Genomic DNA, 27,383 nt, shown 5'->3' with positions numbered 1-27,383 from the left:
AAATTGGAAACCCCTAAACCCCTGAAAAAAAACTCAACGCATCTGCACAAATTCATTAGTGACTATTTTTTATTCAGAACAGCAAATGAAGAGGAAAGGTAAGCAGTGTACTGTGCATTATTGACTTTGAAACATTGCTCTAACCATTCAAGCAGCTAATGTTCTGCTAATAATCCTCTCCACCTTGTTGGCAATGCAGTTCTCCAGTGCAGTGAATAAAACAGGGTTCCCCAATTAGTTTTCACCAAGGGCTAAATTCTGTCAACAATACAAAGTCAAGGGCCACGACCCTCAATGTAATGACAAAGTATTTGTGCAACTTCCATTATTATTATTATTACTATTGTTGTTTTTGTTATTAAAAGTCACGCATAAATATTCCGATTTTTTTATTAGTTCTTTTTCTCAGTATTAGTAGCCTGTTTTATTTATTCAAACAAATTATTAACATTTTGTTTGTATACAGATACACAAAACTACACAACTTTGCCTGCTGAAAAAAATAAAAATAATAACTTTAATGAATAATCTCCATGTCCTCCATGTGAGTCAATTGTTCCTGATAATCTACAAATGGGATCTACTCCCTGCACTTTCCCTAATTGCAGATACAATTATTAGACCTATTAGCATAAATATTGATATTGTTTTTAAGGATAATATAACCAAGTATTGTAATAATTTCAATACAGAAAAGACTGAGAGTCAATGTTTTCTTACATATTATTTTTAATATTAGGCTATGCATCACATTGTTTTACTGTACAATTTTATTCTTATTGTGCAATGTACCACGTGTATTTGTATCACATTACCTTGTGTTATATTATCCAGGCATTAATCCAGACATTATAAAAAGATTTTCAGGGTTTCGCCCATAAAAAGCGTTTGTGTATAGAATAAATTTTTTACACCACTGTTTAAGCATCCTTCATAGAAACAGCCCAAACTTCCAGTGCAATTTTGGTTATTGGAGTAGAAAAAAAAATGCATGTGTGTGACAGTGAGCGAACGATAGAGGAGCAATCCTGTTTCATGATCATAACATGGATTCTATTCACAAAATTCATAATAAAATACAATAACAGAGGGTAACAGGTGCATATTATGGCCATGTGTAAGGGTCAAAGATGTGACGCAAATGTTTTGGTCCAGATCTATTCAATTAAAAATACATCAAAAATCCAATTCACACTGAAGGTTTACTTGAATAAACCTCTTCCATGATGAATATATTTTTAATTTCTGAGTCTGACATCATATTGATATTTTAATCTGAGGCTTAAAGTAAAAAAATGGCATGTGGTGTCCAGAAACAGTATATTTAGTTTTTGTTTTTTGTTTTTTTTTACAAAAAAAAAAAAGTTGAAATTCTTGAAAAAATAAATGTTGGCATGACTACTGCAGAATAATCTTTTATTGATATTTCTTAAAAAAATAACAAATAAAAAGTGAAACAATTGTGTTTTAAAATATGAATCATTTTAAAAAATGCTTTTGTCCACCAAATCAAAGTCATGTGGTGTAACCAACATGCATTTGTTGTTTATGTTGACCATAAAAACCATAAAACAGAGTGGACACTCGAGACTGAGCATAAACATCTGATTTTATTTCTGATTCTCATTTTTATGAAAAGGCACATTTTGTTTAGGTCATGTGGTGTAACCCTGAGAAAACGTCTCGATATTTTTGTCTCAACAATTCATAATATTTATTAAAAAAAAAAAAAAAAAAATTATATATATATATATATATATATATATATATATATATATATATATATTTACCTAGAAAAATGTGTTTGAAAACATTTTTTAAATTAATGATTAAGTTGTTTATACTCTCATGTATTCAAGGTGCAAAGAAAGTATTATAATACTTTTTACTTTATAGTTACACCACATGACACTTTTAAATTTTTTGGTAGAAAATGCTATAAAGTTTTTCAAAAATGTATGAAACCAAATTGGACACAGAGATTATATTTCTAAGAACTTGACACATGTGTTTTAAACTAGATTTTTAAAAGATTTTTCTATTTTTAACACCTCAGACAACCTTATTTGTCAATGACCCACAAGCATATCCCTTTCTGATTTGTGTCTAGTAGCACCTAATAAACAAGCAAAAATAAAATCCTAAAAATGTATGTCCATATATGTGGACAGCGGGACTAAGTTGTTACATTTAAATAATACCAAGCTATAGAAATTAGATTTTTTTTCTTCAAATTGTTTGTCCAGGAGTGTTGATTATTCATGTTTATGAGGCGTTACAGACATTACAGCTGATTTTCTATGAAGCTGAATAAATAATTTTTATTCAAAGTAATGGCCAACATCATCCAATCACTGCCAACAATGTTAAAATAAAATGTGTACTATAAAATTCTGAATCTATGTACTGATTACCATTGACCCATGTCTGCCAAACATGTTGAGTGGTCCAAACATCATCTGCAGCCTGAAACGGATCTTTTGGTCAGATAGGAGTGAATGCACTTAGCTGCATAGATAGCTATAGTTAGCTCCCTAGTTAGTGAATGACTTAATCTCTAGTGTGCTGTCTGTCTGAACTAATCTCAGAACAGTTTGAAATGCACCTTATTTTCATTCTAACTCCATGTAAAGCCTCTGAAAGCAAAATGTTTCAGCTTTTGGATGAATATATTGATTCTCAATGTGAAAATGCACAGTAAATGTATAGGAATACATTTCCTAATGTTAATGAATAGAACTGTATTGTACAGTGATATCAAAATAAAACAATAACAAAATTTATATTAAAATGAAGCGAAATGACCCACAGATGTGTTCATTTTCAAAGTTATTAAAAATAACTAACTCGTTTTTTCAACTTTCGAGGGAATATGATCCCATTTTCCACATTGTGGACTTGATGTTTATCAGCGAGCTGATGTGTGAAAAATGAATGGCTTTTTTAAAGCAGCATATCAAATGAAACTAGAGACGCTACACTTTACAACCAAACAGGCTTCAGTAAAAAAAATAAATAAAGAGGTTTCTTACCAGAGGCACTTTTATTGGTGCTGCTCCCATAGCGGCACTTCACAGAAATCAACATCATGCTTTTGTGTCCAGTGATGCAGTGCGCCAGAAGTTTAACACTTAAATGACAGTGTAGAGTCTTTTGAACAGTATTTAGTTGGTTTTAATTCATTTAAATTATGCATTGTGTATAGCACAGACAAAATACTATGTTCACACTAGTGGTCGACCGATATGGGTTTTTTAATGGCCGATGCCGATATCTAGAGAGCAGGGTGGCCGATACAATACTACTATATCACACAATTTAATATAGTAAATAACATAAACATAAAATTGCTAAAAATAATAATAAACTCTTATTTAGTACTATATTTACACAATTTCACAAAAAACTTTGTAAAAATAGAGAATCCAAAAAAATTATATTGTATTTTAAATGGTAGATTGCAGTTTCGCAGTTTCTTCTGATTTTTGTTTAGTCATCAAATTTTAGTAATTTATTTGCACATGAAGAAATTATTAATATATTAGGAAGAAGGAAATAACAGTACACACAGTAGTCCAGCAACCATGGATAGCATGTGAGCATTAACAATCGCATTTACTCCAAAAATACCGAATCAAACCAATTGTACATACAGTGCATAGTGAATAAGACATTTACTTATAGCGCACGTGACACGCTTTTACCTTGAAGTTGCACCAGAGACTATTTAGTAGAGGTGGGTCACTTCTATTAAAATGAATGGGAGAAATTAGAACGCCCAACTGCAGCCAACTGTCAACAGATGTAGACAGGAAGTCCTACCTTACAGGTAAAAGAGCCAATCACCTTTTAGATACAGACATCACCTGTCAATCAACTTAAGAAAGCGCAAGCGCATTAGCTATAAAAGCTGGGAAAATTGCGTTTTTTGGCGTAATCTGAGGTAAAGAAACACCATTTATGACACCAGTGTTGTCAGACTTTACTGCTGATGTGAAATATGTTATTTGATCGTAATCTTAGGTAAATTTCGCACCACAGACGTCACTAGAGCAGCTCTCTTGAGAACGTGTGAAGATTTACCACTTCTCAAGCACTCTGATGTGCGCGCCGTCTACAGAGGCTCGCGCCAAACTCCTAATATAATATAATATAATAGCTATACATGTTGGCTTGGTTACAAAACAAACAAAAGAAAAGAAAAAACTGTGAAAATGTAAAATGGACCGGGACTAAATCTGACAAATAAGAGAGAGAGATTTTAGTCATTTGAAATATTTTGATAATTAAAATATGTATACTTTTTTAGTTTTATATTTGATTGTCATTCATACATTTTTGAAGCATGAATAGGATCTCATATATCCTTATTTTATTATATGACCCAAGTTAAATTTGTATAAATTACTTTGTTGTATGCATGAAGAACACAGTGACAGTTTGTATGATAATTAATCATCATATTCGTGAAAGACATAAAACAGACAATTAATCAATATAGCCCTAAAACATATGCGTCATAATTGCAATTATTTGTTTGACAATTAATCGTCAGCAAAATTTCATAATCGTGACAGCCCTAATTTTCATTACTAGTTTCCAACCTTGTGAATTTTTTTGTTAAAAACATGTATGAAATTTCAAAGAGTGACAACAGCTTGTATCATTATTAAAAATGCAATTTCATGACATCATATAAATTGATAGATTGTGACATTTGTACATTTTTAAAAACCTAAAATGTGATTAAAATGATATGGCGAATATAAAAAAATAAAATGTACAATATACTATATTGCATGATGTCATATATATATGAAGAGGCCCCCTTTCTCGGTTTGCTTAAAGGAATAGTTCACCCAAAAATGAAAATTTGCTGATAATTTACTCAGATATATCTTGGATGGCCTGAGGGTGAGTAAATTATCAGCACATTTTCATTTTTGGGTGATCTATTCCTTTAATATCTTTTTCAGTTGCATTACGCTTCCATGTCGTCAAAAGTCTGGCGAGTAAAAACAAAAATGTACTAGCCAATTCTGATTCTTTCTCCAACATGACCGCAGAGGGTTGCTAGGACAACAAACAGCAAGCATTTCCTTTATCACTGTACAATCAATTATTATAAACAAATAACATTTTGATAAGATGTACCTTGAAAATACAAATCTACATTTAAAAATGTAGAAAAACTGAGAAAGAACATTTAAAAGATCATCAAAAGCCCTACATTTGACAATCAATAATGTGCAACAAGTACATATCTTCTAACTTCTCAAAAAATGTGTTTTAGGGTTCCATGACTGTTTAACTTCAATAAATATAGGTAGCTACATTTTTCCTATTCCCCTTTTTTCTTCGACAGGCCAAAAATAATTACTTCCACATGTTGCTTAAATGACACCATGTCTTGTTCTACCTTGTGTAGAAATAAAAATGCAGAGGTAAAAGACTAAACTACAAAAGCTAAAAGGTGAACACAAATATATTTTTCAATGTTATCTCAACATGCAGATATTTCAAAGTGAAGGAAGCCAGGCTGTGCTTGCAATATCTGTCACCTCATTCTGTATGCGAGAGCCCCACCACAGAGTATGAGAATATGAAACTGTTATCGATGTGCCCCACACACACTGCTAGAACCAAAATTAGCATCAGCTCCTTAACAGTGAATGAACACCACACAGTGCCACTATTAGAACAAGTTTGTAAAACAGTAATTAGTTGAAGAAGAAAAGCAAAGCAAATGGGGGGTTGGCATGACCAACTTTGACTGATGCAGGACAGCAATGTGGAGAGTTTGTGGAGAAAGAACAAATAAATGGCTGTGCTGAAGCCTGAACCTTATACTTATGTTACATTATGTGTTGTGAATCTTACGATATTAAGTAGCCTAAACTTACACAGCACATTGCAAACGGAGCAAATCTTCACTGTGAACACATTCAGTTGAATTTATAATGTGTCCACATAGACGCTAAATCATATTGGTGTGTAATTATTAAAAATAACTTAGTGGGAATAGATTCATACAGGCAAAGGAAAACTCTGATGTCTTTGTTTGGCACACATTATACCAACTGAACCAAAAATCAGTAACACTTTACAATAAGGTCCCATTTGTTAACATTAGTTAACAACATCAGTTAACATGAACTAACAATGAACAATATTTTTACAGCATTTATTAATCTTGGTTAATGTTAATTTCAACACATATTGTACTAATACATTTGTCAAATCAAAAGTTGTATTTGTTAACATCAGTTAATGCACTACTAACTAACATGAACTAACAATGAACAATTGTATTTTTATGAACTAACATTAACAAAGATTACCAAATGTTGAAAAAAAGTATATTGTTAATTGTTTGTTCATGATACCTAATGCATTAAAGGAACAGTTCACCCAAAAATACAAATTATCTCATCATTATGATTAGATCCCTCATGCCACCCCAGATCTGTGACTTTCTTTCTTCTACAGAACATAAAAAATGATTTTTAGAAGAATATTTCAGCTTTGTAGGTCCTCACAATGCAAGTGAATGGTGATCAGAACTTTGAAGGTCCACAAAGCACATAAAGGTAGCATAAAAGTAATCCATAAGACTCCAGTGTTTAAATCCCTACCTCCTGAAGCGATATAATAGGTGGGAGTGAGAAACAGATCACTATTGAAGTCCTTTTTTATCATAAATCTCCACTTTCACTTTCTTCATCTATAGTTTTTGGCAATTCACATTCTTTGTGCATTTCGCCACCTACTGGGCAGAGAGGAGAATAAAAAAGGACTTAATTATTGATCTGTTTCTCACCCATACCTATCAATTCACTTCTGAAGATATTGATTTAACAACTGGAGTCATATGGATTACTTTTATGCTGATTTATGTGATTTTTGGAGCTTCAAAGTTCTGGTCACCATTCACTTGCATTGTGAGGACAAAGAGCTGAAATATTTTTCTAAAAATCTTCATTTTTGTTTTGCAGAAGAACGAAAGTCCTACACATCTGGGATTGAATGAGGGTGAGTAAATGATTAGATAACTTATTTTTGGGTGAACTATTCCTTTAACTAATGTTAACAAAAGAAACCTATTTGTAAAGTGTTACCCAAAAATACTGCTGGTTTGGTGTTTTCCATAATGTAAACAAATCCTAACAGAGAGTTCCTGACCAAATAACTGAAAGCAGAGATAAGCAGTCTGATTGCTAAATGCTTAAAAGCTGACAGCTCCACAATAGTAAAGCTGTTCAAACTTTAATTTTGTCTTAATGAACAGAACTTCTACTTTCAACTCGTTTGCTCCCTAACTAAGCTAACAAACTAAACGTTTGCTCATGACGCTATAATAATCCATTTTGGGAGAAGTCAACGTGTCAGGTTCAGTTAGTTAAAAGCCCTAGGCTACTTCCTTAAATACAATGGACAGCAACCTCACAAACTGTGCTCGTGTTTCTTTTGGTATGTTCTCATATAAAGAGCTATATTCATTATTCTCCAATATCCGCCTGCTGTCCGGGAGCCGTGCAGAGAGCCGTGTGAGAGGAATACTAACTAAAATACTCTCTCTAACCCGCTACTGAACACCTACTTCACCAGCCTGACAACTTGAATGGAAGATTTCTTGGCAAGCCTCTGAAGTGAGAAGTTGAAGGAACAAGGAGAACACCCTCCCCGAGAACCTTTTCTCCACAATGTCACCACGCACCCCGAGCCCTCCATATCCGTTAACCGAAGACTTACCGGAGTGTGGGTCCGATGCAGTTAGTGTCTGTACTCTCGATTTCCCGCAGGATTCGCTCGTGCTCCGCCGCTGTCTCCGCGCTCGCCATCAGAACACACTCAGCGCTCGCACAGAAACGGGAAAAACACTGGAGCTTTTACTTCCGGTTTTACTACTGGCCGAAACATTACGGGGACAATGCGTTTTAGAGAGAAACAATACACATTTTATGTTTCGTTAATACTTTGAGAGGATACATGAAGCAGGATAAAATAATTTAATTAAGTTACTTTATTTTTAGTCAATTATTTGAACATTTCAATGGTTCAAAGAAGAAAGTTTGTATTGAATGGGCCATTTTAATAGAAAAAAATGTATATTAATGATTAAGTATGTACGTATGAATGTAGAAGGCTATATTACGTTTTTTAATGCTAAATACAATCTCCACATACGACATACCGCCAACCGAAAACACAAACCATGTGCTGGAAGACAGTGACATCTAGTGCTTCATGTATCAAGCGTGCCAAGTGGTCGGACATCTGTGCATATCGACTACTGTGAAATAAATCTTCCTCTTGTTCTTCTTCTTTGAGTTTAATGGCGGGTTGGTGTCATGAGCACATACCGCCACTTACTGTGCATTGTGCATTCATCATGGTGACGCTCTATCACATGTTGTGTGTTATGTAGTATATGCTTTTCTTGAGATGTGTGATATGAGCTGTTGCGTGTTCAGCTCCCATCCAAGGTGTTTATCAGTTCTATGTGTGTGCAGTTAATTGTTATGTATACTCCACTATTTAATAAGTATTTCACATTATTATATCCTTCGATCAAGTCCAGTTTTTTCCAGAAATTCCATAACTACCCTACAATTCCCTCTATCTTCTAGTTCTTTTCCCAACAACCACCATAACAAATCCACATCTCCCTCCTTTCCTTTCAAACTTTCACACATTATTTTCCTTTCCACCAAATACTGTTCACATTTTAACATGGCATGTTCCACAGTTTCTTTTTTGCCGCATTCACACCTGCCTGTATCATGTTTTCCTATTATTGCCACAGATGCCTGTCCAAATCTTAGTCTTGAGCATATCACTCCTTTCTTCTATTCCGTCCTATATTATATATATTTTTGCATTCTGTTGGCTGAATATTATAGTAGTGTCTTCCTAATTCACCACCATCCCATTCCCTCTGCCACTCATTTAATACTGCATTTGTAATTATTGATTTAATTTCCCCTCTAACTAATGTCACCTCTATATCTATTATATTACTCCTTAGTGCCTTTTTTGCTAGCATATCCGCAACCTCGTTACCCTCTATTCCATTATGTGCTGGTACCTAACAGAATCTTATATCAATTCTCATATTATCTAGTGACTGTGATGCCATATAAATATCCGATAATATGTCCTCTCTACCTGGCTGGAGACTGCAAAGACTACTGAGAGCTGATAGAGAATCTGAGCATATGATAACCCTGTCTGGTTTAACCTGTTCCACCCATTGGAGACTTTCAAGTAATGCATCCAACTCAACTGCATATACTAAATTAACTGACAATCTTTTGTTGACATGGATTTTAAATTCTGGGATGTATATTCCAGTTCCAGTTACTGCAGTGTCTGGTGCTTTAGATCCATCTGTATATAACTGTATAAAAGGGAAATAGTTCCTCTTTAAATTATTCTCTACATAATAATTGCAATTACCCTCATATATTTCTTTGTCTTTAACTAGATTTAAGTCAGCCTTACCCATTGGCAATACCCATGGTGGTACCACTCCTATAGCTACTACTGTGAAAAAGGATTGTAAACTTTTTTGTCCATTATTCCGGTAAGAATTTTTTTTTTACAAATGAACAGTGTAGCTAGGGGCAGCGCCAGCGAGTTTTGATTGCTGGTGCTGAAGAAGTGCTAAATCATTGACAGGGATAGCTGAGCTTTGGTCACTAAATATGTGCAAAACCCAGCATGGCCAAGCAATTTTATGAATATCAGTTTCCACGTGGTGACAACAGAAGATAAAGCTCTATGCTGCAGCCTCAACATTTTCAGGGGTGTTTTCAGCTTTTTACAGTACTGTCTGAAGCACAGGTCCAGCAAAACAGTGTACCCTCATTGGGGGTCTGAGGACATGCTCTCCCGGGAGAAACTTTTTGCAAAAACGGCACTAACGCATTTAATTCTGGTGAATTAAATCATTTTAATTGATTTTTACCTTTTCACAAGTATATATCTTGTGTAGTAATTAATGTAACTATGGGCTACAAAGCAGTGATAAAAGACTTATTCACCCAGCACTAGTTAAATATTCTCAAAATTAACTACCCCTCAAAAAAAAAAAAAAAAATACAAATAAAAAATAGCCTGCTGACCATGGTATTGTGATGGTATCACATGGTAATACTGCGGTGCATTGATGTACACCATGGTATTTACATAGTACTCCAATGTACGTGCAAAAAAATATGCAATGATTCTTTTTTTATACATGTTTGGTTGAAAAAATGGCTTTACCTTGAGTTGTTCAAAAGCTGCACACACAGGTGTTGAACTTAATAAAGACATAAGAATGTCTTTCTCATTACTGAGAGAGAGTTGTTGTGAGAGACATGCAGCCGGAATGAGTGCGCTTAATAAAGTTTGAACAGTTAAGTTTACCTCCTCGTCTTCTCTGTGTATCATGATGGTAAATTTTCCACTTGATTGTTTTCTGTTCTATTTATTTCATTTCTGTTTATACTGAGTGAAAAACGCTCCAAATTATACAGTGCAAGAGCTGTCTGAATGATTCGGACCATTTTGCCAAACTGCTTGACTTATTATTTGAAGGAATCGACTCAAATGAGTAATTCATTTGTAAAGCAGGCATCACTAGTTCTGATTCTAAACAGGCGATAGAAATACAGAGGTATATATATATATATATATATATATATATATATATATATATATATACACACACACACACAGTTGAAGTCAGAAGTTTACAAACATGGTTTAAGTCATTAAAACTCATTTTTTTAACCACTTCACAGATTTAATATTAGCAATCTATAGTTTTGGCAAGTCGTTTAGGAAATCTACTTTGTGCATGACACAAGTAATTTTTCCAGCAATTGTTTACAGACAGATTGTTTCACTTTTAATTGACTATATCACAATTCCAGGGGGTCAGAAGTTTACATACACTAAGTTAACTGTGACTTTAAGCAGCTTTGAAAATTCCAGAAAATTATGTCAAGCCTTTAGGCAATTAGCCAATTAGCTTCTGATAGGAGGTGTATTGAATTGGAGGTGTACCTGTAGATGTATTTTAAGGCCTACCTTAAACTCAGTGCCTCTATGCTTGACATCATGGGAAAATCAAAAGAAATCAGCCAAGATCTCAGAAAAAAAAATTTGTGGACCTCCACAAATCCCAGAACAACAGCAAAGGACCTTGTGAAGATGTTGGAGGAAACAGGTAGACAGGTATCTATATCCTATATCCACAGTAAAATGATTCCTTTATCAACATAACCAGGGGCAGTGGTGGCTCAGTGGTTAAGGCTCTGGGTTACTGATCATAAGTTTGGGGGTTCAAGCCCCAGCACCACCAAGCTGCTACTGTTGGGCACTTGAGTAAAGCCCTTGACCCTATCTGCTCCAGGGGTGCTGTATCATGGCTGACAGCTTAGCTGGGATATGTGAAAAGGAAAAAAAAAAAAAAAAAGAAGAATTTCACTGCAAATGTGTGATAAATAAATATAATTAATTACCTGAAAGGCTGCACAGCAAGGAAAGGCCAATGCTCCAAAACCACCATAAAAAAGCCAGACTACAGTTTGCAAGTGCCCATGGGGACAAAGATCTTACTTTCTGGAGAAATATCCTCTGGTCAGATGAAACAAAAATTGAACTGTTTGGCCATAATGACCATCATTATCTTTGAAGGAAAAAGGATGAGGCTTGCAAGCCAAAAAACACCATCCCAACAGTGAAGCATGGAGGTGGCAGCATCATGCTGAGGGGGTGCTTTGCAGCAGGAGGGACTGGTGCACTTCACAAAATAGATGGCATCATGAGGAAGGAAAATTATGTGGATATATTTAAGCAATATCTGAAGACATCAGCCAGGAAGTTAAAGCTCGGTCACAAATGGGCCTTCCAAATGGGCAATGACCCCAAGCATACCTCCAAAGTTGTGGCAAAATGGCTTAAGGACAACAAAGTTAAGGTATTGGAGTGGCCATCACAAAGCCCTGACCTCAATCTGATAGAAAATTTGTGGGCAGAACTGCAAAAGCGTGTGCGAGCAAGGAGGTCTACAAACCTGACTCAGTTACACCAGTTCTGTCTGGAGGAATGGGCCAAAATTCCAGCAACTTATTGTGAGAAGCTTGTGGAAGGCTACCCCAAACATTTGACCCAAGTTAAACAATTTAAAGGCAATACTACCAAATATAAACAAAGTGTATGTAAACTTCTGACCCACTGGGAATGTGATGAAAGAAATAAAAGCTGAAATAAATAATTATCTAATATTATTCTGATATTTCACATTCTTAAAATAAAGTAGTGACCTTAACTGACCTAAGACAGGGAATGTTTTTTACGATTAAATATCAGAAATTGTGAAAAACTGAGTTTAAATGTATTTAGCTAAGGTGTATGTAAACTTCTGACTTCAGCTGTGTGTGTGTGTATATGTGTATATATATATATATATATATATATATATATATATATGGCTTAAGTACCAAAAGTGTATTAGGTCACTGGAGACCCTAGGTATGTTGTAGTGTCTTTGTTTTTTTTTTTTTGTTTGTTTTTTTGCACTTCCATAAATTATATTTTTATGATTTATTTCAGATCTATATCAGTTTACTATCACAGGATATCTATTTCTTTGTTTATTAAAATATAAATTAGTACTATATTCATACAAATATATACTATATAGATTTTCTGTGCAACAATTAATTATCAGTATCCCATATGCATGTTCACACATATTGTACATATTTATTTGTATATATCTATTTGTTACTCAAGGTGGTGTTGTTGTTTCAGTGACTGACTTAATTGATATTTAACATTGCTATTTGTTGAAGAAACAATGTGGAAGTAAACTATAGCAAGTACAACACATGAACAGTATAATATGACTATTGTCACTTGGGTGTACTACTGAAGTAAGTTGTGCATCTATTTAGACTCTGTAAGTGCCTGAGAAAATACTTAGATGTAGCTTATGTGTTGCTTATCTTATGGGTTATGTGTAGCTCAATAAGTGTTTGACAGCCAGTTGCGTTTCATGAAATTTCAGTATGAAAGTAATGAATCCTGTTCTAGCTTTGTCCTGCTTTTTGATAAATTAAAAATAAAACATCAGAACATATACAGATATATTTTATTCTATTATTTTCTAATTTTCTTGAAAATTCTTTGAAAATTTTACACTATCTGGGCATTTTGTAGATCCATTTATGATTGATATACGTGCTGGATCTCTAAAGACCCAAATATGTAAGAGTGTTTGGTGAAATTCCCATGCATTTGAGGGTAGTTTGCCCAAAACTAAAAATTCTCTCATCATTTACTCACCCTCATGCCATCCCAGATGTGTATGACTTTCTTCTGCAGAGCACAAACAAATAAAAAGTAGAAGAATATTTCAGCTCTGTAGGTCCATACAATGCAAGTGAATGGTCACCAAAACTTTGAAGCTCCAAAAAGTACATAATGCACTATAAAAGTTATTAATATGACTCCAGAGGTTTAATCCATGTCTTCTGCAGTGATCCAATCCATTTTGTGTGAGAACAAACCAAAATAAAACTCCTTTTTCACCATGAATCTTGCCATTACAGCCTCTAAGCACAATCATGATTTCAATCTCGATTACACTTCCTAGTGCTTGACGCATGCACAGAGTGCAAGATGGTGCTAGGAAATGTAATCAAGCATGAAATCATGCAGACTGCTGATGCCAAGATTTATAGTGAAAACGGCATTACATTTTGTTTTGTTTTTTAGTTTTTCTCATCCAAAAATGATTGGATCGCTTCAGTAGACATGGATTAAACCCCTGGAGTCTTGTGGATTACCTTTATGTGCTTTTTACAGCTTCAGAGATTTGGTAACCATTCACCTACAGAGATGAAATATTCTTCTCAATATCTTTGTTTGTGTTCTGCAGAAGAATGATAGTCATACATATCTGGAATGGCATGTGATGTGGGTGAGTAAATGATGAGAGAATTTTCACTTTTGGGTGAACTATCACTTTAAAGTGAAATGTTGTTGCGCTTCTACAACACACAGCACGTGCGAGTGTCAGGACAGCTGGAGGAGTCCAAACACACACACACACACACACACACACACACACACGGAAAACTGCACACAAGACACCGACACACTCCAAGAAGCGGTGGTGAGATATTTGATATTCAGCAGATATACAACCAAATAATATAAGAAGCGAGTAACTGTTGTAAGTTAACTGAAAGACCCATTTTAATTTGTTCAGCAACCTCCCAGTACTTCTGGACAGGTACTGGGTTTAACTCGCATCCGGGGGCTGGCATGGAGCCTAAAGTTGTAAACAAATGCTTCCCGTTGATCCCTGTTTTAACGTGTGAGATTATAACTACGTCTGTTTAAAAAAATAAAGGCTCATTAATAATAATAAACTCGACAAAACCATAATAACTGTGTTCGAGGATCATTTGGTGTGCTTGTGCCGAACAACAACAGAATAACAATCGGGAATATTATAAGTCCAGTCTTGTGACACTCATTTATGCGCCATTTACAGAGCTGGGTGAAGTGTGTTCAAAGCTAAGTTATTTTTATATGAGATTCTCCGTCAGTTGTAAAGTGAAACAGGTTAGTTCTCCGAAAACACCTCTGAGAAATGTAGCTGTGCCAGTTTACTTCACAAACGTTCATAGTGGAGATGATCAGATTGAAAGTTTGACTGTGATGGGAGGTCATACCATTCACGGCATTGTTTTCTTGTTGGTGGCCTAATTGTGAGATGTTGCGCAAAAATGAGTTTCTTCCTTGAATTATTCGTGTTGTATTGGCACCTCAGCCTTATTTTCATCATTGGGGGTGAGAGTCGATCCTTGAGGTGATCTTTGATGTTGTAGGATAAGCCTTTCCATGAGGTGGATAACACGGATGGTGTTAGCTAACTTTTATATCATACAGCCATATGTACAGTGATTCAAGTTCAGCTTCTTAACATACAACACATTTAGAAATGCGCTTATTTGACAGGCAAAAAAGAAAATGTAATGAATTTACTTTTTTCATTCAACTTTTAGTTTAATTATGGCACAAATGTTCACACTTTCTGACAATGAGTCGGACACATCAGAAGACAGAGAGGACTCTGGTCACCGTCAGACAGAAGCCAAGAGTGGATCACCGCAGAGGAAGCAGCACCTCACTGTACCTGATAAGCTGAAAGGTAAGTCAGTCGCAAGGGCCTTTGGGATATTTCCTAGAAAACACATCATCTCTGTAGTATCCTGGATACATGGCACTGCAGAACACAATGAAAATTGTGTCAGCATTTTTTTAAAGAATAAATCAGCTTGTAGAAGTTTTGTAATGTGTAGAGAGAATTTCAATTTGTCGTTTGTGTAACTGCATGGTTTTTAAGCTTAAAGGAATATTTCACACAAAAATACAATTCTCTCATCATTTACTCACTCTCATGCCATCCCAGATGTGTATGACTTTCTTTCTTCTGCTGAACACAAATTGAGATTTTTAGAAGAATACAATGCAAGTGAATGGTTGCCAAAACTTTGAAGCTAAAAAAAGCATATAAAGGCAGCATAAAAGTAATCCATATGACTCCAGTGATTAAATCAATATCTTCAGAAGTGATATGATAGGTGTTAATTAATTAATTGTATTTATTTATCACACATTATACATTTTGCACATATACAGTGAAATTCTTTTTTTCACATATCCCAGCTAAGCTGGGGTCAGAGTGCAGGGTCAGCCTCAGAGCCTTAACCGCTGAGCCACCGCTGCCCCTAAACTGGTGTGTATGAGAAACAATATTTAGATCAATATTTAACTCCATTTTTACTGTTAATACTCCTCTCTGCCCAGTAGGTGGCGATATGCACAAATAATGTTAATCGCTGAAGAAGAATTCTCAGAAGAGAAGAGTGCTTGGGGGGCTGGTGAAAGTGGAGATTTATAATACAAAAGGACTTAAATATCGAACTGTTTCTCACCCACACCTATCGTTTCGCTAATGAATATATTTTCATTGAACCACTGGAGTATTATGGACTACTTCTATTCTTCCTTATTGTGCTTTTGAGCTTCAAAGTTCTGGACCCTGTTGACTTGCATTGTATGGACCTACAGAGCTGAAATATTATTCTAAAAATCCTTGTGTTCAGCAGATGAAAGAAAGACATACACATCTTGGTTGGTGCGAGAGTGAGTAAATGATGAGAGAATTTTCATTTTTGGGTGAACTATTCCTTTAACAAACTCATATGACTTTCTTCTGCAGAACAAAAAGATTTCTTCGAAGGATATATGAGGTCTCTTTGTCCATAAATGTTACATAAAGTTAATCCATACAACTGAAATGGTTTAAACATGTCTTCTGAAGCAATACTGCCTTTGTATCCTTTTTGGAGCTTGATAGTTTTGGTCTCCATTGACTTGCATTGTATGGACAAACACACGCATAATGTAACCTACAAAAAATCATTTTGTTCCACAGAAGCAGCATAAGGGTGAGTAAATTATGAAAGAATTATGATTATTGGGTGTACTATTCCTTTAAGCAAATACGAAGAGTAAAATAATCTAATGAAAAGCCAATTTATACACAAACTACTCTGAGTTTAGCCTTGGTTTTGTTTTTATACCCTGGACCCAATAATTAACAAAAATATTGTTAGTAAAGGAAATGTCTAAGTTTTATCTTAATGTTAGGTCTAATGTGTTCAGGTAAGGGTCATTTAATATCAGATGTCTTTGTAGCAGAGCAATTTGGGAGGCAGAGGAATCTCTCGATGAACGAGGAGGACCTGCTGGTGGCAGGAGAGGAAGACTTGGCTGGAGGCGATCCTTTCAGACCTCGATCCCGCTCTGCTCCCCCAGTTCTGTGGGCAGCTAAGAAATATGGCCAGCAGCTGAGAAGAATGAGCGATGAGTTTGACATCCTCCTTGATAAAGGGGTAAGAAAATAATTAGTGGCTACAATGGGAGAAGGGAAGGGTTTAGACTATTAAAGAAATGGAAATACCAGTCCCAGTAAGAATAGCAAATAAATCAATGGAGAAATAAAAATCTTGCAAAACTATTTAAGCTACTTATTTAACAACACATACAGAATGAAAATGTTGTTCTGATCTCTTAAACCTCTGCCTTACAGATGAAGAGAGTAAAGAGTGCAGGAACAGCACGTCAAATGCGACAGTCACCCAGCTGGTTGGCCCTCCTCTGGAGCCACAAAGAGTCTGATGCTGAGTCACGTCCCGCAGAGTGATTGATTGAATGTGAATGAATGATGGAAGAAGAGAGAAAAAGAGGACTACTGTACATAATAGTTGGGAGGTAAAAGAAAAGGATGCACTGCATTGAAGTGAAGGAATAATTCCACTGACTGGTTTAAACCCTTTTCATGAGCTGCACTGGGACTCTTGACTAAAGAAACCCATATTCTGTTTCTCACTGGCATGTGCTATACCACAGAGAATACACAAAGTGGAGATTTCCTTCTGATCTTTCTATAACTCTAAAAACACTATACGGTAAATTTAGTGAAAGTGAGAAAATGATATCAGCATGCTGAAAACACAAAGATTGTCAAACTCTGCAATAGTTCTCAAATTCAGCAACAACAACAGATACAATGAATCCTGGACAGATGACTCTCCACTTTTTCATTTTGAGGAAAGAATAAAATTAAGATGATGGAATATTTTTTTTAACAAAAGCACATCAGAGAAGTCTGAGGAGTTTTATTGTACACTGTTAAATGATTTTTTTAACAATATTTTTAGACAATCTTCTGTACAAGAACATGAACTTGGTAGCATTTTTATCCACAGTGGCACATACAGGGTTCATACTGTCAAGGGACTTTGACCACTTTGGGGAGGCCTTTATCTTGGAGTCATAAAAACCTTCAGGAATGGTCTACAACCCACAGGCATAATGGCTTCAACACTGAAAAGCCAAGAGCCAAAAAACAAGAATGGGTCTATATACCCAAGAGAGCAAGAACAGAGAACACCATCATTAATGGTATTACTTGAAAATGTAATTTTTGATAACTTAGTTTTTCAATACAATAAACATTTTGTTCTGATGATGTTTTATTTTGTTAATGTTTGTAACCAATATTTTACTTTGTTAATGTTTGTAACCAATATTTTACTTTGTTAATGTTTGTAACCAATATATTCTAATAAAAGCCTAATTCACCCCATCATTTGAACTCAAGTTGTGCTTCTTTCTCACTAAAGTGGAATGAATGAATGGATGAATGTTACACCTGTTGCGTAAAACGTTGCACTTTTCTGACACTACACTCAAAGTGCTTTACATAGATGACGGGACTCTCCTCAACCACCACCAGTGTGCAGCATCCACCTGGATGATGCGACGGCAGCCATAGTGCGCCAGTGCACTCACCACACACCAGCTAATGGTGGAGAGGAAAGAGTAGAGTGATACAGCCAGTTAATGGATGGGGATTATTAGGAGGCCATGACTGAGAAGGGCCAATGGGGAGAATTAGGCCAGGACACAAAAATGTTATAAGCAAATATTACTCTTTCCCAATGTTTGTGTTTGGTAATGTACATCAAATGCACTGAGTTTAGTTCTGTTATGTTCTGTTGATTTGTTCTATCTGTGGTCCAGAGATTGCACATGGACATACAGCTTAAAACTCCACTCCTCAAAGTATAACCCAGTCAACTAGAGTGAAGTAAATAATCTCTGTAATCATTTCAACTTGTTTATGTCTAAATTGTTTTCAACAAAAGTCCGAGTAAAATATTTTTACATTGCATCAGAACTTCTAACTCACAGTTAAAGGGATAGTTCACACAAAAATTACAATTTTCTCATCATTTATTAACCCTCATGCTATCCCAGATGTGTATGACTTTTTTTCTTCTGCAGAAAACAAATTAAGATTTTTAGAAGAATATATTAGCTTTGTAGGGCCATACAATGCAGTGAATGCTGACTAGAATTTTGAAGATCCAAAAAGCACAAAAAGGAAGCATAAATTAATCCATATGACTCCAGTGGTTAAATCCATGTTTTCTTAAGCGATCAAAAGCGATTTTTCAGGTGAGAACATACCAAAGTATAACTCATTTTTCACTATAAAACTTGACATCAGCAGTCTCCTTGATGGTCTTGATTTCAAGCTTGATAACTCTTCCTAGCACCATCAAGCACTCTCCGTATGTGTCAAGCACTGGGAAGTGTAATCGAGCTTGAAATCATGATTTGAGATTTTTTTCGTCTGTTCTAACCTGAAACCGATTGGATAGCTTAAAAAGACATGGATTAAACTAAAGTTGAATGGATTACTTATATGCTGCCTTTATGTGCTTTTAGCAGCTTCAAAGTTTTGGCAACCATTCACTTGCACTGTATGGACCTACAGAGCTGAAATATTCTTCTAAAATCTTAATTTGTGTTCCACAGAAGAAAGAAAGTCATACACATCTGGGATGGCATGAGGGTGAGTAAATGATGAGAGAATTGTCATTTCTGGGTGAACTATCCCTTTAACTATTGAATTGTCAAGCAAGTTTGAGTCAGCTAGCTAATCTCTAAAAAAACTTATATTTGTGCCTTGGCACTTGTCACAATAACATGTGAACCTTGGAATTTTGATCAGTTAAGCAATAATTTGAGTTTTTGTCAATGAAAGGAATAGTTTACCCAGAAATGAAAAATTCTCTCATCATTTACTCACCCTTATGCCATCACAGATGTGGATGACTTTCTTTCAACTCAGATGAAGATTTTTAGAATTTCTCAGCTCTTTTGGTCCATACAATGCAAATGAGTGGGTGCCAAAAATTAAGCTCCAAAACTCACATAAATCAGCATAAAAGTACTCCATATGACTCCAGTGGTATAATCCATGTCTTCAGAAGCGATATGATAGGTGTGGGTGAGAAACAGATCAATATTTAAGTCAATTTTTATTACAAATTCTCCTACTTGCTCAGTCAATCTCCACTTTAACATTCACTTTCACATTCATCTTCTTGTGTTTTCACATTCTTCATGCATATTGCCCTCTACTGGGCAGGAAGAAGAATTTCTAAAAAAAGACGTAAATATTTATCTGTTTCTCACTCACACCTTTAATATCGCTTCTGAAAATATGGATTACTTTTCTGATGGCTTTATGTGCTTTTTGGAGCATCAAAATTTTGGTCATCATTCACTTACATTGTATGGACCTACAGAGCTGAAATATTCTTCTAAAAATCATAATTTGTGTTCTGCAGAAGAAACAAAGTCAAACACATCTGGGAAGGCATGAGGGTGAGTAAATGATGAGAAAATTTTCATTTTGGGGGGAACTATCCCTTTAATTGTCTTTAAGACACTTGTGTGGGATCCCAGCAAAACTTCTCCCCACAATCAAGAGCAGAGAGCCTTTCCATGTCCTTCTCTCCAAGCTCGAAGTCAAACAGATGCCTGTTCTCCTCCACGCGTTTTGGCTGACTTGATTTTGGCAATACTGGAATATTCTGTTGTACAGCCCACCTCAGCAAAACCTGGGCTGATGTCCTCCCACACTCTCTTGCTACATCCTGAACCACAGGGTCTGACAAAAGAACTCCTGTTCCAAGAGAGGAATATGCCTGAAAACACACACCTCTCTCCTCACACAGTCCTCTCAGCTCCTTTTGGGCCAGCTTTGGGTGGAACTCCACCTGAAGAACAGCCGGGGGGACTTTACAACTCTTCAGAAGCTCCAGCATATGATCTATAGTGTAATTAGATACCCCAATTGCCCGAAACTTTCCTTCGGAGTAGAATTCCTCCAAAACTCCCCAGCTTTGAGCACGGTTTCCAGGGTTTTGTGTATCCCCCACTGGCAGCCCCTGAGTACCTGGCCAATGAATAAGGTATAAGTCAATGTAGACTAGTCCCAACTGCTCCAGACTCCTCAGGCAGCCATGCTTTGCTTTGGAGCCCTGATCCCTGGGACCCAGTTTACTGGTTATGAAAACATCCTCTCGTGAGAGTCCATGCTTAGGAAGCAGGCAACGGAGGGCATGACCTATGTGTGCTTCATTACGATAAACTGCGGCTGTGTCAAAAGCACGGTAACCTGCTGTCAAAGCAGCATCCACAGCATTGTAGGTTTCCTCTTGTCCCTTTAAACGGAATGTACCCAGACCCAACAGAGGCATCCGAGTGCCAGTGTTGAGATGTACAAATGGCTGACTGTCTGTCATCAGGAGACAAGGAGTAAACCTAAAGTTGGAAATTACAATGCAAAGAGATAAAGTAAGGCACAACAGCCAATAAACAATTGATTAAAGGCAGATTAAGAATGCACTCAGCAGATAAAACTGGCAATAACGCATGAAATGTAGAGAAACAAACTCACCCTAAAAGTTCTTAGAAACAATGGAGACAAACTGTTTCCAATGACATCAATAAAAGAACTTGGTCAGAGTTCATGTGCTGTGCAAGTTAAATGTTACTAATGATATATTCCACATAAACAATAATGCTATTGTAATTTACCTACGTTTTACCTGTAACATACAGGAGGTCTGTAACAGCCTTATCTAACAATATTTCACAACTCTCCAGCTTCAACTCAACCAAACTTGATCATGTGACAATAAAAGGGCGGAACATATTTCTATATACGGATGGAACTCGGTTTTGCCCCTCACCGGATGTTGCATTTAGCCAATCAGAGTTTGTTGTCGTGACCTGGAGGCGGGAACGCCGATAGTGCTCGACAGGCCCGACGCGCTTTAATTTAACCATTTACCCGCCGGATTTAAACTTCAACGGTCGAAAATAGTTGGCGCTAACACTCGAGGATTTACGGTAGCCGTTACTTTTACCTTTAGGTGTTTATTAAGCATGTCATTTCCATTAAGTGAACTGAAACGTTTTTAAATGTAATTTATTAGTTACAGAAATTCAGTGGACTGATCATTTGTTTTAGAAAACTAGACTAGACTTTTGAGTAATTTGATCTTTTCCTTAAATTGAGCAGGGGGAAAAAAAGATTACAAAAGCTCTCACAGACTGTAAAACATTACTTTTGTATGTGTTGCTTGATGGATTTTTTGTTGTTTTTCATTCTCAGTAGATGTAGCTGAAAACTAGTAGAAGTAGCCATGTCAATCCAGCCCTTTTCCTTTCCGGTACCTGAGACCAGATTTTTTCAAGCTGGACAAGATGTTTATAAGTTCAAGATAAGAAGAGGAGACAGGAGCAGGCAAGACCATGAAGGCTTAGACTGTTTGCTCAGTATAGATTATTTCATACTATACATTTTGGTATATAAAAGAGAAACGCTGTACAAAATGTCTGTTTTGGTCTTTAACAGCACTGGTGAAAAAGACATGCTGGATGGGGCACTAATTAGTGAGGAGCTGGAGGTGATATTTAGGAACAAGATTATCAATTTTGGTTTGATTTAGTATAGATATAATGCATATTTGGTTCGATTTTGTTTTTCAGAGTGCTGTGCGTGCAGTGCTTGCAAATTTGGATGGTCTTTACCCCTTCGCCACCCAGCATTTCAACATTTTTCCCTGTATGCTTTTCAGAATATAACTGTAAAAGTGATAGTTCACCCAAAAATGAAAATTCTCTCAGAATTTTCTCATTCCATCCCAGATGTGTATGACTTTCTTCTGCAGAACACAAACAAAGTTTTTTAGAAGAATATCTCAGCTCTGTAGTTTCTCACAATGCAAGTGAATGGTGATCAGACCTTTGAAGGTCCACAAAGGACATAAAGGAAACATAAAAGTAATCCATAAGACTCCAGCGGTTTGATCCATGTCTTCAGAAGCGATATGATAGGTGTGGGTGAGAAACAGATCAATATTTGAGTCCTCTTTTACTATAAATCTCCACCTTTGACCAGCCCCGACGAGTAGGTTATGATATGCACAAAGAATGTGAGTCGCCATAAACAAAAGTAGAATGTGGCAGTGAAAGTGGAGATTTATATTATTTAAAAAAAGGACTTAAATATTGATCTGTTTCTCACCCACACCTATCATATAACTTCTGAAGACATGGATTAAACCACTGGGGTTTTATGGATTACTTTTATGCTGCTTTTATGTGCATTTTAGAGCTTCAAAGTTCTGATCATCGTTCACTGCATTGTTTGGACCTACATAGTTGAAATATTCTTCTAAAAATCTTTGTTTGTGTTCTGCAGAAGAACGTTATTCACATCTGGGATGGCATGAGGGTGAGTAAATGATGACAATTTTCGTTTTTAGGTGAACTATCCCTTTAACTGTGCTTGAAAGAGTACAGCCAAGCCTTAACTTTGGATTTTTGTAATTTCTTTTATTTTATTTTTTTATATATAATTAAAAAATAATTGGTAGAATTAATTTTGGGAGAAACAAAAAATGACTCAAGAAATCAAACAAGTAAATTACCTAAAATAATGCATTCACAAGGTCCAGAGTCAGTTAAACTAAAAGGGATAGATGTAAATGACACAAATCCTTAGTATAATGAACCATTACTGTCCTTAACAACACACCACACTTCTAGATAAGAGTAAATGGGAACGAGTGTCCAAACTGAGGTTCTTGAAAGGTGGTGTGAAACTGTCTGCTTACCCCTTCCTCATCACACTCTATGTCGAGTTTCGTGAACCGATCTGTCCACACACAGGTGGGAGCCCTTTCAGTCTCAGCATCTCATCAAACACTCATCTTGCTGATCCCTTTACTACGACATCTTTTTTAATCAGAATCAGAGTTCAGGTTTATTCACCAGGTAAATTACACTTACAAGCAATTTGTCATGGTGGGTTGTTGTGGGTCAGTTATTCTTGATATATCACATCCAATATTCAATATTTACATACAGATTTCAGTAAACAGTATGTATAGAATCTACATTACATGTAAAGCACGTGTAATGATGTGCCAGATGAAGGTTAAATAAATAATAAATGGACATAACAAATACAATAGATGGCATCTAGGGGTAATAATTTATGAGTAATGACTTAAGAAGTCCAATGCATTATGCAATATACTGTACTACACACAGTAAATTATATCTCATGTCTGCTCTTGTTGAACAGGGACAAATACCAATGTCTGGATCCCACTGGTGAGTGTCTCTTATCACATTTTTATTTTTCATGTCATACTATAAAAACAACTGATTGAAAGACCTTTTTAACTGCCAGTTACCTACAGTCAATTTTGGGTGTAATCGGGTTACAAAGTAATCTGTTACTGTAATCCAAGTGTAAAAGTCAATTCAAAAGTCAACTCAATGCATTTTAAATTATTGTAATCAGATTACAGTTACTAACTTTCAATGAAGTTAATTACTTTAAAGTACATTACTTGGGTGACACATTTCTAAAACAATATTATGTAGAAACCATTTCAAACATGAATGATGTTCAAATATATGTCTATGGTTCTGTGACAGCTGAAGGGACAACAATAATGAACAAGGAGAAAATAAAATTATTATTTTGACATTTTGAAATTGTTGAGTGGAAATACATAAACTATTCTGTGAAAATTGTTTTACTAAGTAACTTAAAAGCAAAGTAAATTATGTGATTACTTTTTCCATGAAGTAATCGATAAAGTAACCTGATTACAATTTTAGAAGTAATTAGTAATTTTAGTGGATTACTATTTTGAGTAATTTACCCACTTAACACTGTCTGCAGGAATTGGTATTGCTGTTTTTTTTAATGGAAATTTATTTGTTTTGTTTTTAAAGAAAAATGGTTCATCATGTAAAGTTGTGTTTGTTAGTCCCTTATCAGAATCAGAATCTGAATCAGCTTTATTGCCAAGTATGCTTACACATTCAAGGAATTTGTCATGGTGACAGGAGCTTCCAGTACACAACAATACAAAAACAATACAAAACAGCAGCAAGACATAGATAATAATAAAAAATAAAAAATAAATAATAATTATACACATACGTACAGACACACACACACATACATACATACACACATACACGTGGGTAGTGCAAATCTAATACAAATCTGTTATCTGTTATGTACAGTGCAAATGTTTTTTTTGTTTGTTTTTTTTTTTGCAGAGGAATGAAATGGCAGAAGAGGTTGGATGTGTTGGATAAATATAAGAAAGATTAAACTGTGTATTGCACATAGTTATTGCTCAATGGGGCAATTTAACTGTTCATGAGATGGATAGCCTGAGGGAAAAAACTGTTCCTGTGCCTGACGGTTCTGGTGCTCAGAGCTCTGAAGCATCGGCCAGAAGGCAACAGTTCAAAAAGGTGGGGGGGGGGGGTCAGTGTTGGGGTGTTTCTCCTAAAGTCCACAATGATCTCCACCGTTTTGAGCGTGTTCAGCTCAAGGTTGTTTTGACTGCAACAGACAGCCAGCTGATCAATCTCCCTTCTGTATGCAGACTCATCGTCATCTCCGATGAAGCCGATGACAGTGGTGTCGTCTGCAAACTTCAGGCGCTTGACAGAGGGGTCCTTGGCGATGCAGTCATTGGTGTAGAGGGAGAAGAGTAGTGGGGAGAGCACACATCCCTGGGGGGCACCAGTGCTGATTGTACAGGTGCTAGAAGTGAGTTTCCCCTGTCTCACAAGCTGCTGCCTGTCCGTCAGAAAGCTGGTAATCCACTGACAGATGGACATGGGAACAGAGAGTTGGTGTAATTTATTCTGGAGTATAGCAGGGATGATGGTGTTGAAAGCCAAACTGAAGTCCACAAAAAGGATCCTTGCTTATGTCCCTGGTCTGTCCAGATGTTGCAGGATATGATGCAATCCTATGTTGACTGCATCATCCACAGACCTGTTTGCTCGGTAAGCAAATTAAAGGGGATCTAGAAAGGGTCCAGTGATGTTCTTCAGGTGGGCCAACACCAGTCTCTCAAATGACTTCATGACCGCAGTCGTCAGGGCGACAGGTCTGTAGTCATTAAGTCCTGTGATTTTTGGTTTCTTTGGGACAGGAATAATGATTGAATGTTTGAAGCAGCATGGGACTTCACACTGCTCTAGTGATCTATTGAAGATCTGTGTGAAGATGGGGTCAGCTGGTTAGCACAGGATCGAAGACACGCTGGTGAGACGCCATCTGGGCCTGAAGCCTTCCTCGTCTTTTGTTTCCGAAAGACCCGGTTCACATCATCTTCACAGATCTTAAGTGCAGGTTGAGTAGCAGGATGGGGGAGGAGGGGGGTTGCAGGAGGTGTTGGTGTTTGTGTGAAGTGAAGGTCAGAGTGGGTGTGGGGTGTGAGATTGGGCCTTTCAAATCTGCAGTAGAACACATTCAGGTCGTCAGCCAGTTGTTGGTTCCCTACAGGGTTGGGGGTAGGAGTCCTGTAATTTGTGAGTTGTTTCATGCCACTCCACACTGATGCAGGGTCGTTAGCTGAAAACTTGTTTTTCAGCTTCTCAGAGTATCTTCTTTTAGCTACTCTGATTTCCCTGTTCAGTGTGTTCCTGGCCTGATTGTACAAGACTTTATCTCTTGCCATGGTTGTTGTTGACTTAGATAATTGTCATAAATGTGCATAGTCTCAGTCACTTTGATCCTTCCAAGTGTCTGACAGGAAAATAAAGTAAATGTGAATTCCCTAAGGAGTATATAGCCCGCAGCCCACTGTGTACCGGTGACAAATTGAGGAAAGTCCAAACCACTGTAATGGAGTGTCCAGAAGAGGGGGCTATGAGTCAAGACAACCAGAATAAAATAGCCACAGAGAATTCTCAGTATTTCCAGTAAGTGCTTTGCTATGCTCCTCCAGCTTTCTGTTCTATATGCTCTGAAGTCATAAATCATTGTCAAATCCTGTCCTTCACCTGTGCAAATCTATCAATCTCTCATAGTGCTTTTAGTTATTTTATTCCTACACATGTAATCTCATACCTGTACATCATCTGTCTCCCTTACTTTTTCATCTTACAGGGTGCACAGTAGCTGCATCTGAAAGCAAAGGCAGCTGAATAGCTTTCATTTTGCCTATTCGGTTAATGGATTAACTAATAGCATTTTTGTATGAATGGACCTTTAAGACAACTAGTTTTAGAACATCTTGAAAGGCACCTTTTATATTCATCCAAACTCTGTTTGTATACAGCCTCTGAAGGCAGCATTTTCCAGTTTTCAGATGCAGCCAGTGACACTATAGGACATAAATTTATGATTTAGTCCCAAAATGTAACTTCAACAGACAATTTTACAGCAGGTAAAAGATGCTGACATAAACTGATGCCAGTCATTTAAAAGCCCAGTCACAGTGAAAATGAAACCAAGCTATTGCCAAGCCATCACATTATGGGATGGTGGTTAAAACACTCCATGGAACAAACCCAAACCCAAAAGATAAATGTGGGATTTTCCACTTTAT

At 36.3% G+C, this 27,383-nt stretch overlaps 4 protein-coding genes across 6 annotated transcripts in view; 2 read left to right on the top strand and 2 right to left on the bottom strand.

Annotated features, from left to right (window-relative positions):
• Positions 1-7,971, bottom strand: part of exoc6b (exocyst complex component 6B) — a 170,133-nt gene extending 162,162 nt beyond the window's left edge. Inside the window, exon 1 of one of the 2 annotated variants that reach the window (XM_051722276.1) lies at positions 7,753-7,971. In XM_051722276.1, coding sequence (XP_051578236.1) covers positions 7,753-7,841 — 89 coding nt within the window. In that variant the 5' untranslated portion in view covers positions 7,842-7,971. The remainder of the gene's footprint in view (positions 1-7,752) is intronic. The other variant, XM_051722363.1, reaches the window with a different exon arrangement.
• A 6,134-nt stretch (positions 7,972-14,105) lies between these two features.
• badb (BCL2 associated agonist of cell death b) lies at positions 14,106-17,890 on the top strand. 2 transcript variants are annotated; one of them, XM_051705120.1, is made up of 4 exons: positions 14,106-14,173; positions 15,072-15,217; positions 16,774-16,967; positions 17,165-17,890. In XM_051705120.1, the coding sequence occupies exons 2-4, from the start codon at positions 15,079-15,081 to the stop codon at positions 17,276-17,278; spliced, it is 447 nt and encodes a 148-aa protein (XP_051561080.1). In that variant the 5' UTR covers positions 14,106-14,173; positions 15,072-15,078; the 3' UTR covers positions 17,279-17,890. The 2 variants fall into 2 exon arrangements, with proteins under 2 accessions (XP_051561080.1, XP_051561073.1); XM_051705113.1 differs by having other exon boundaries at positions 16,771-16,967.
• Positions 17,739-21,614, bottom strand: zgc:101765 (uncharacterized protein LOC450036 homolog). Its single transcript, XM_051705103.1, has 2 exons — positions 21,395-21,614; positions 17,739-21,258 (listed from the first exon to the last, which is right to left on the bottom strand). Exon 2 carries the CDS (start codon positions 21,237-21,239, stop codon positions 20,373-20,375), a length of 867 nt encoding a protein of 288 aa, XP_051561063.1. The 5' UTR covers positions 21,240-21,258; positions 21,395-21,614; the 3' UTR covers positions 17,739-20,372.
• A 531-nt stretch (positions 21,615-22,145) lies between these two features.
• On the top strand, positions 22,146-26,963 carry LOC127439707 (membrane-anchored junction protein). Its single transcript, XM_051695972.1, has 7 exons — positions 22,146-22,246; positions 22,358-22,409; positions 22,492-22,567; positions 23,554-23,676; positions 24,095-24,123; positions 26,615-26,754; positions 26,942-26,963. Exons 1-7 carry the CDS (start codon positions 22,146-22,148, stop codon positions 26,961-26,963), a joined length of 543 nt encoding a protein of 180 aa, XP_051551932.1.
• Positions 26,964-27,383: the final 420 nt, after the last annotated feature.

This window comes from Myxocyprinus asiaticus, chromosome 1, assembly GCF_019703515.2.
Source record: "Myxocyprinus asiaticus isolate MX2 ecotype Aquarium Trade chromosome 1, UBuf_Myxa_2, whole genome shotgun sequence".
Classification (NCBI taxonomy): domain Eukaryota; kingdom Metazoa; phylum Chordata; class Actinopteri; order Cypriniformes; family Catostomidae; genus Myxocyprinus; species Myxocyprinus asiaticus.
The sequence above is the reverse complement of the archived record's forward strand: the minus strand, read 5'-3'. Positions and strand labels throughout refer to the sequence as shown.

What these genes read in the sequence shown, in the direction of transcription:
- zgc:101765 (XM_051705103.1), bottom strand. Translation starts at nt 21,239, where the DNA reads ATGACAGACAGTCAGCCATTTGTACATCTCAACACTGGCACTCGGATG.
- badb (XM_051705113.1), top strand. Translation starts at nt 15,079, where the DNA reads ATGGCACAAATGTTCACACTTTCTGACAATGAGTCGGACACATCAGAA. An exon ending in TGTACCTGATAAGCTGAAAG is followed by an intron (nt 15,218 to 16,770) that starts GTAAGTCAGTCG and finishes ATGTCTTTGTAG; the next exon opens with CAGAGCAATTTGGGAGGCAG. An exon ending in ACATCCTCCTTGATAAAGGG is followed by an intron (nt 16,968 to 17,164) that starts GTAAGAAAATAA and finishes TCTGCCTTACAG; the next exon opens with ATGAAGAGAGTAAAGAGTGC.
- LOC127439707 (XM_051695972.1), top strand. Translation starts at nt 22,146, where the DNA reads ATGTCAATCCAGCCCTTTTCCTTTCCGGTACCTGAGACCAGATTTTTT. An exon ending in TAATTAGTGAGGAGCTGGAG is followed by an intron (nt 22,410 to 22,491) that starts GTGATATTTAGG and finishes TTTGTTTTTCAG; the next exon opens with AGTGCTGTGCGTGCAGTGCT. An exon ending in CCAATGTCTGGATCCCACTG is followed by an intron (nt 24,124 to 26,614) that starts GTGAGTGTCTCT and finishes GAATTCCCTAAG; the next exon opens with GAGTATATAGCCCGCAGCCC.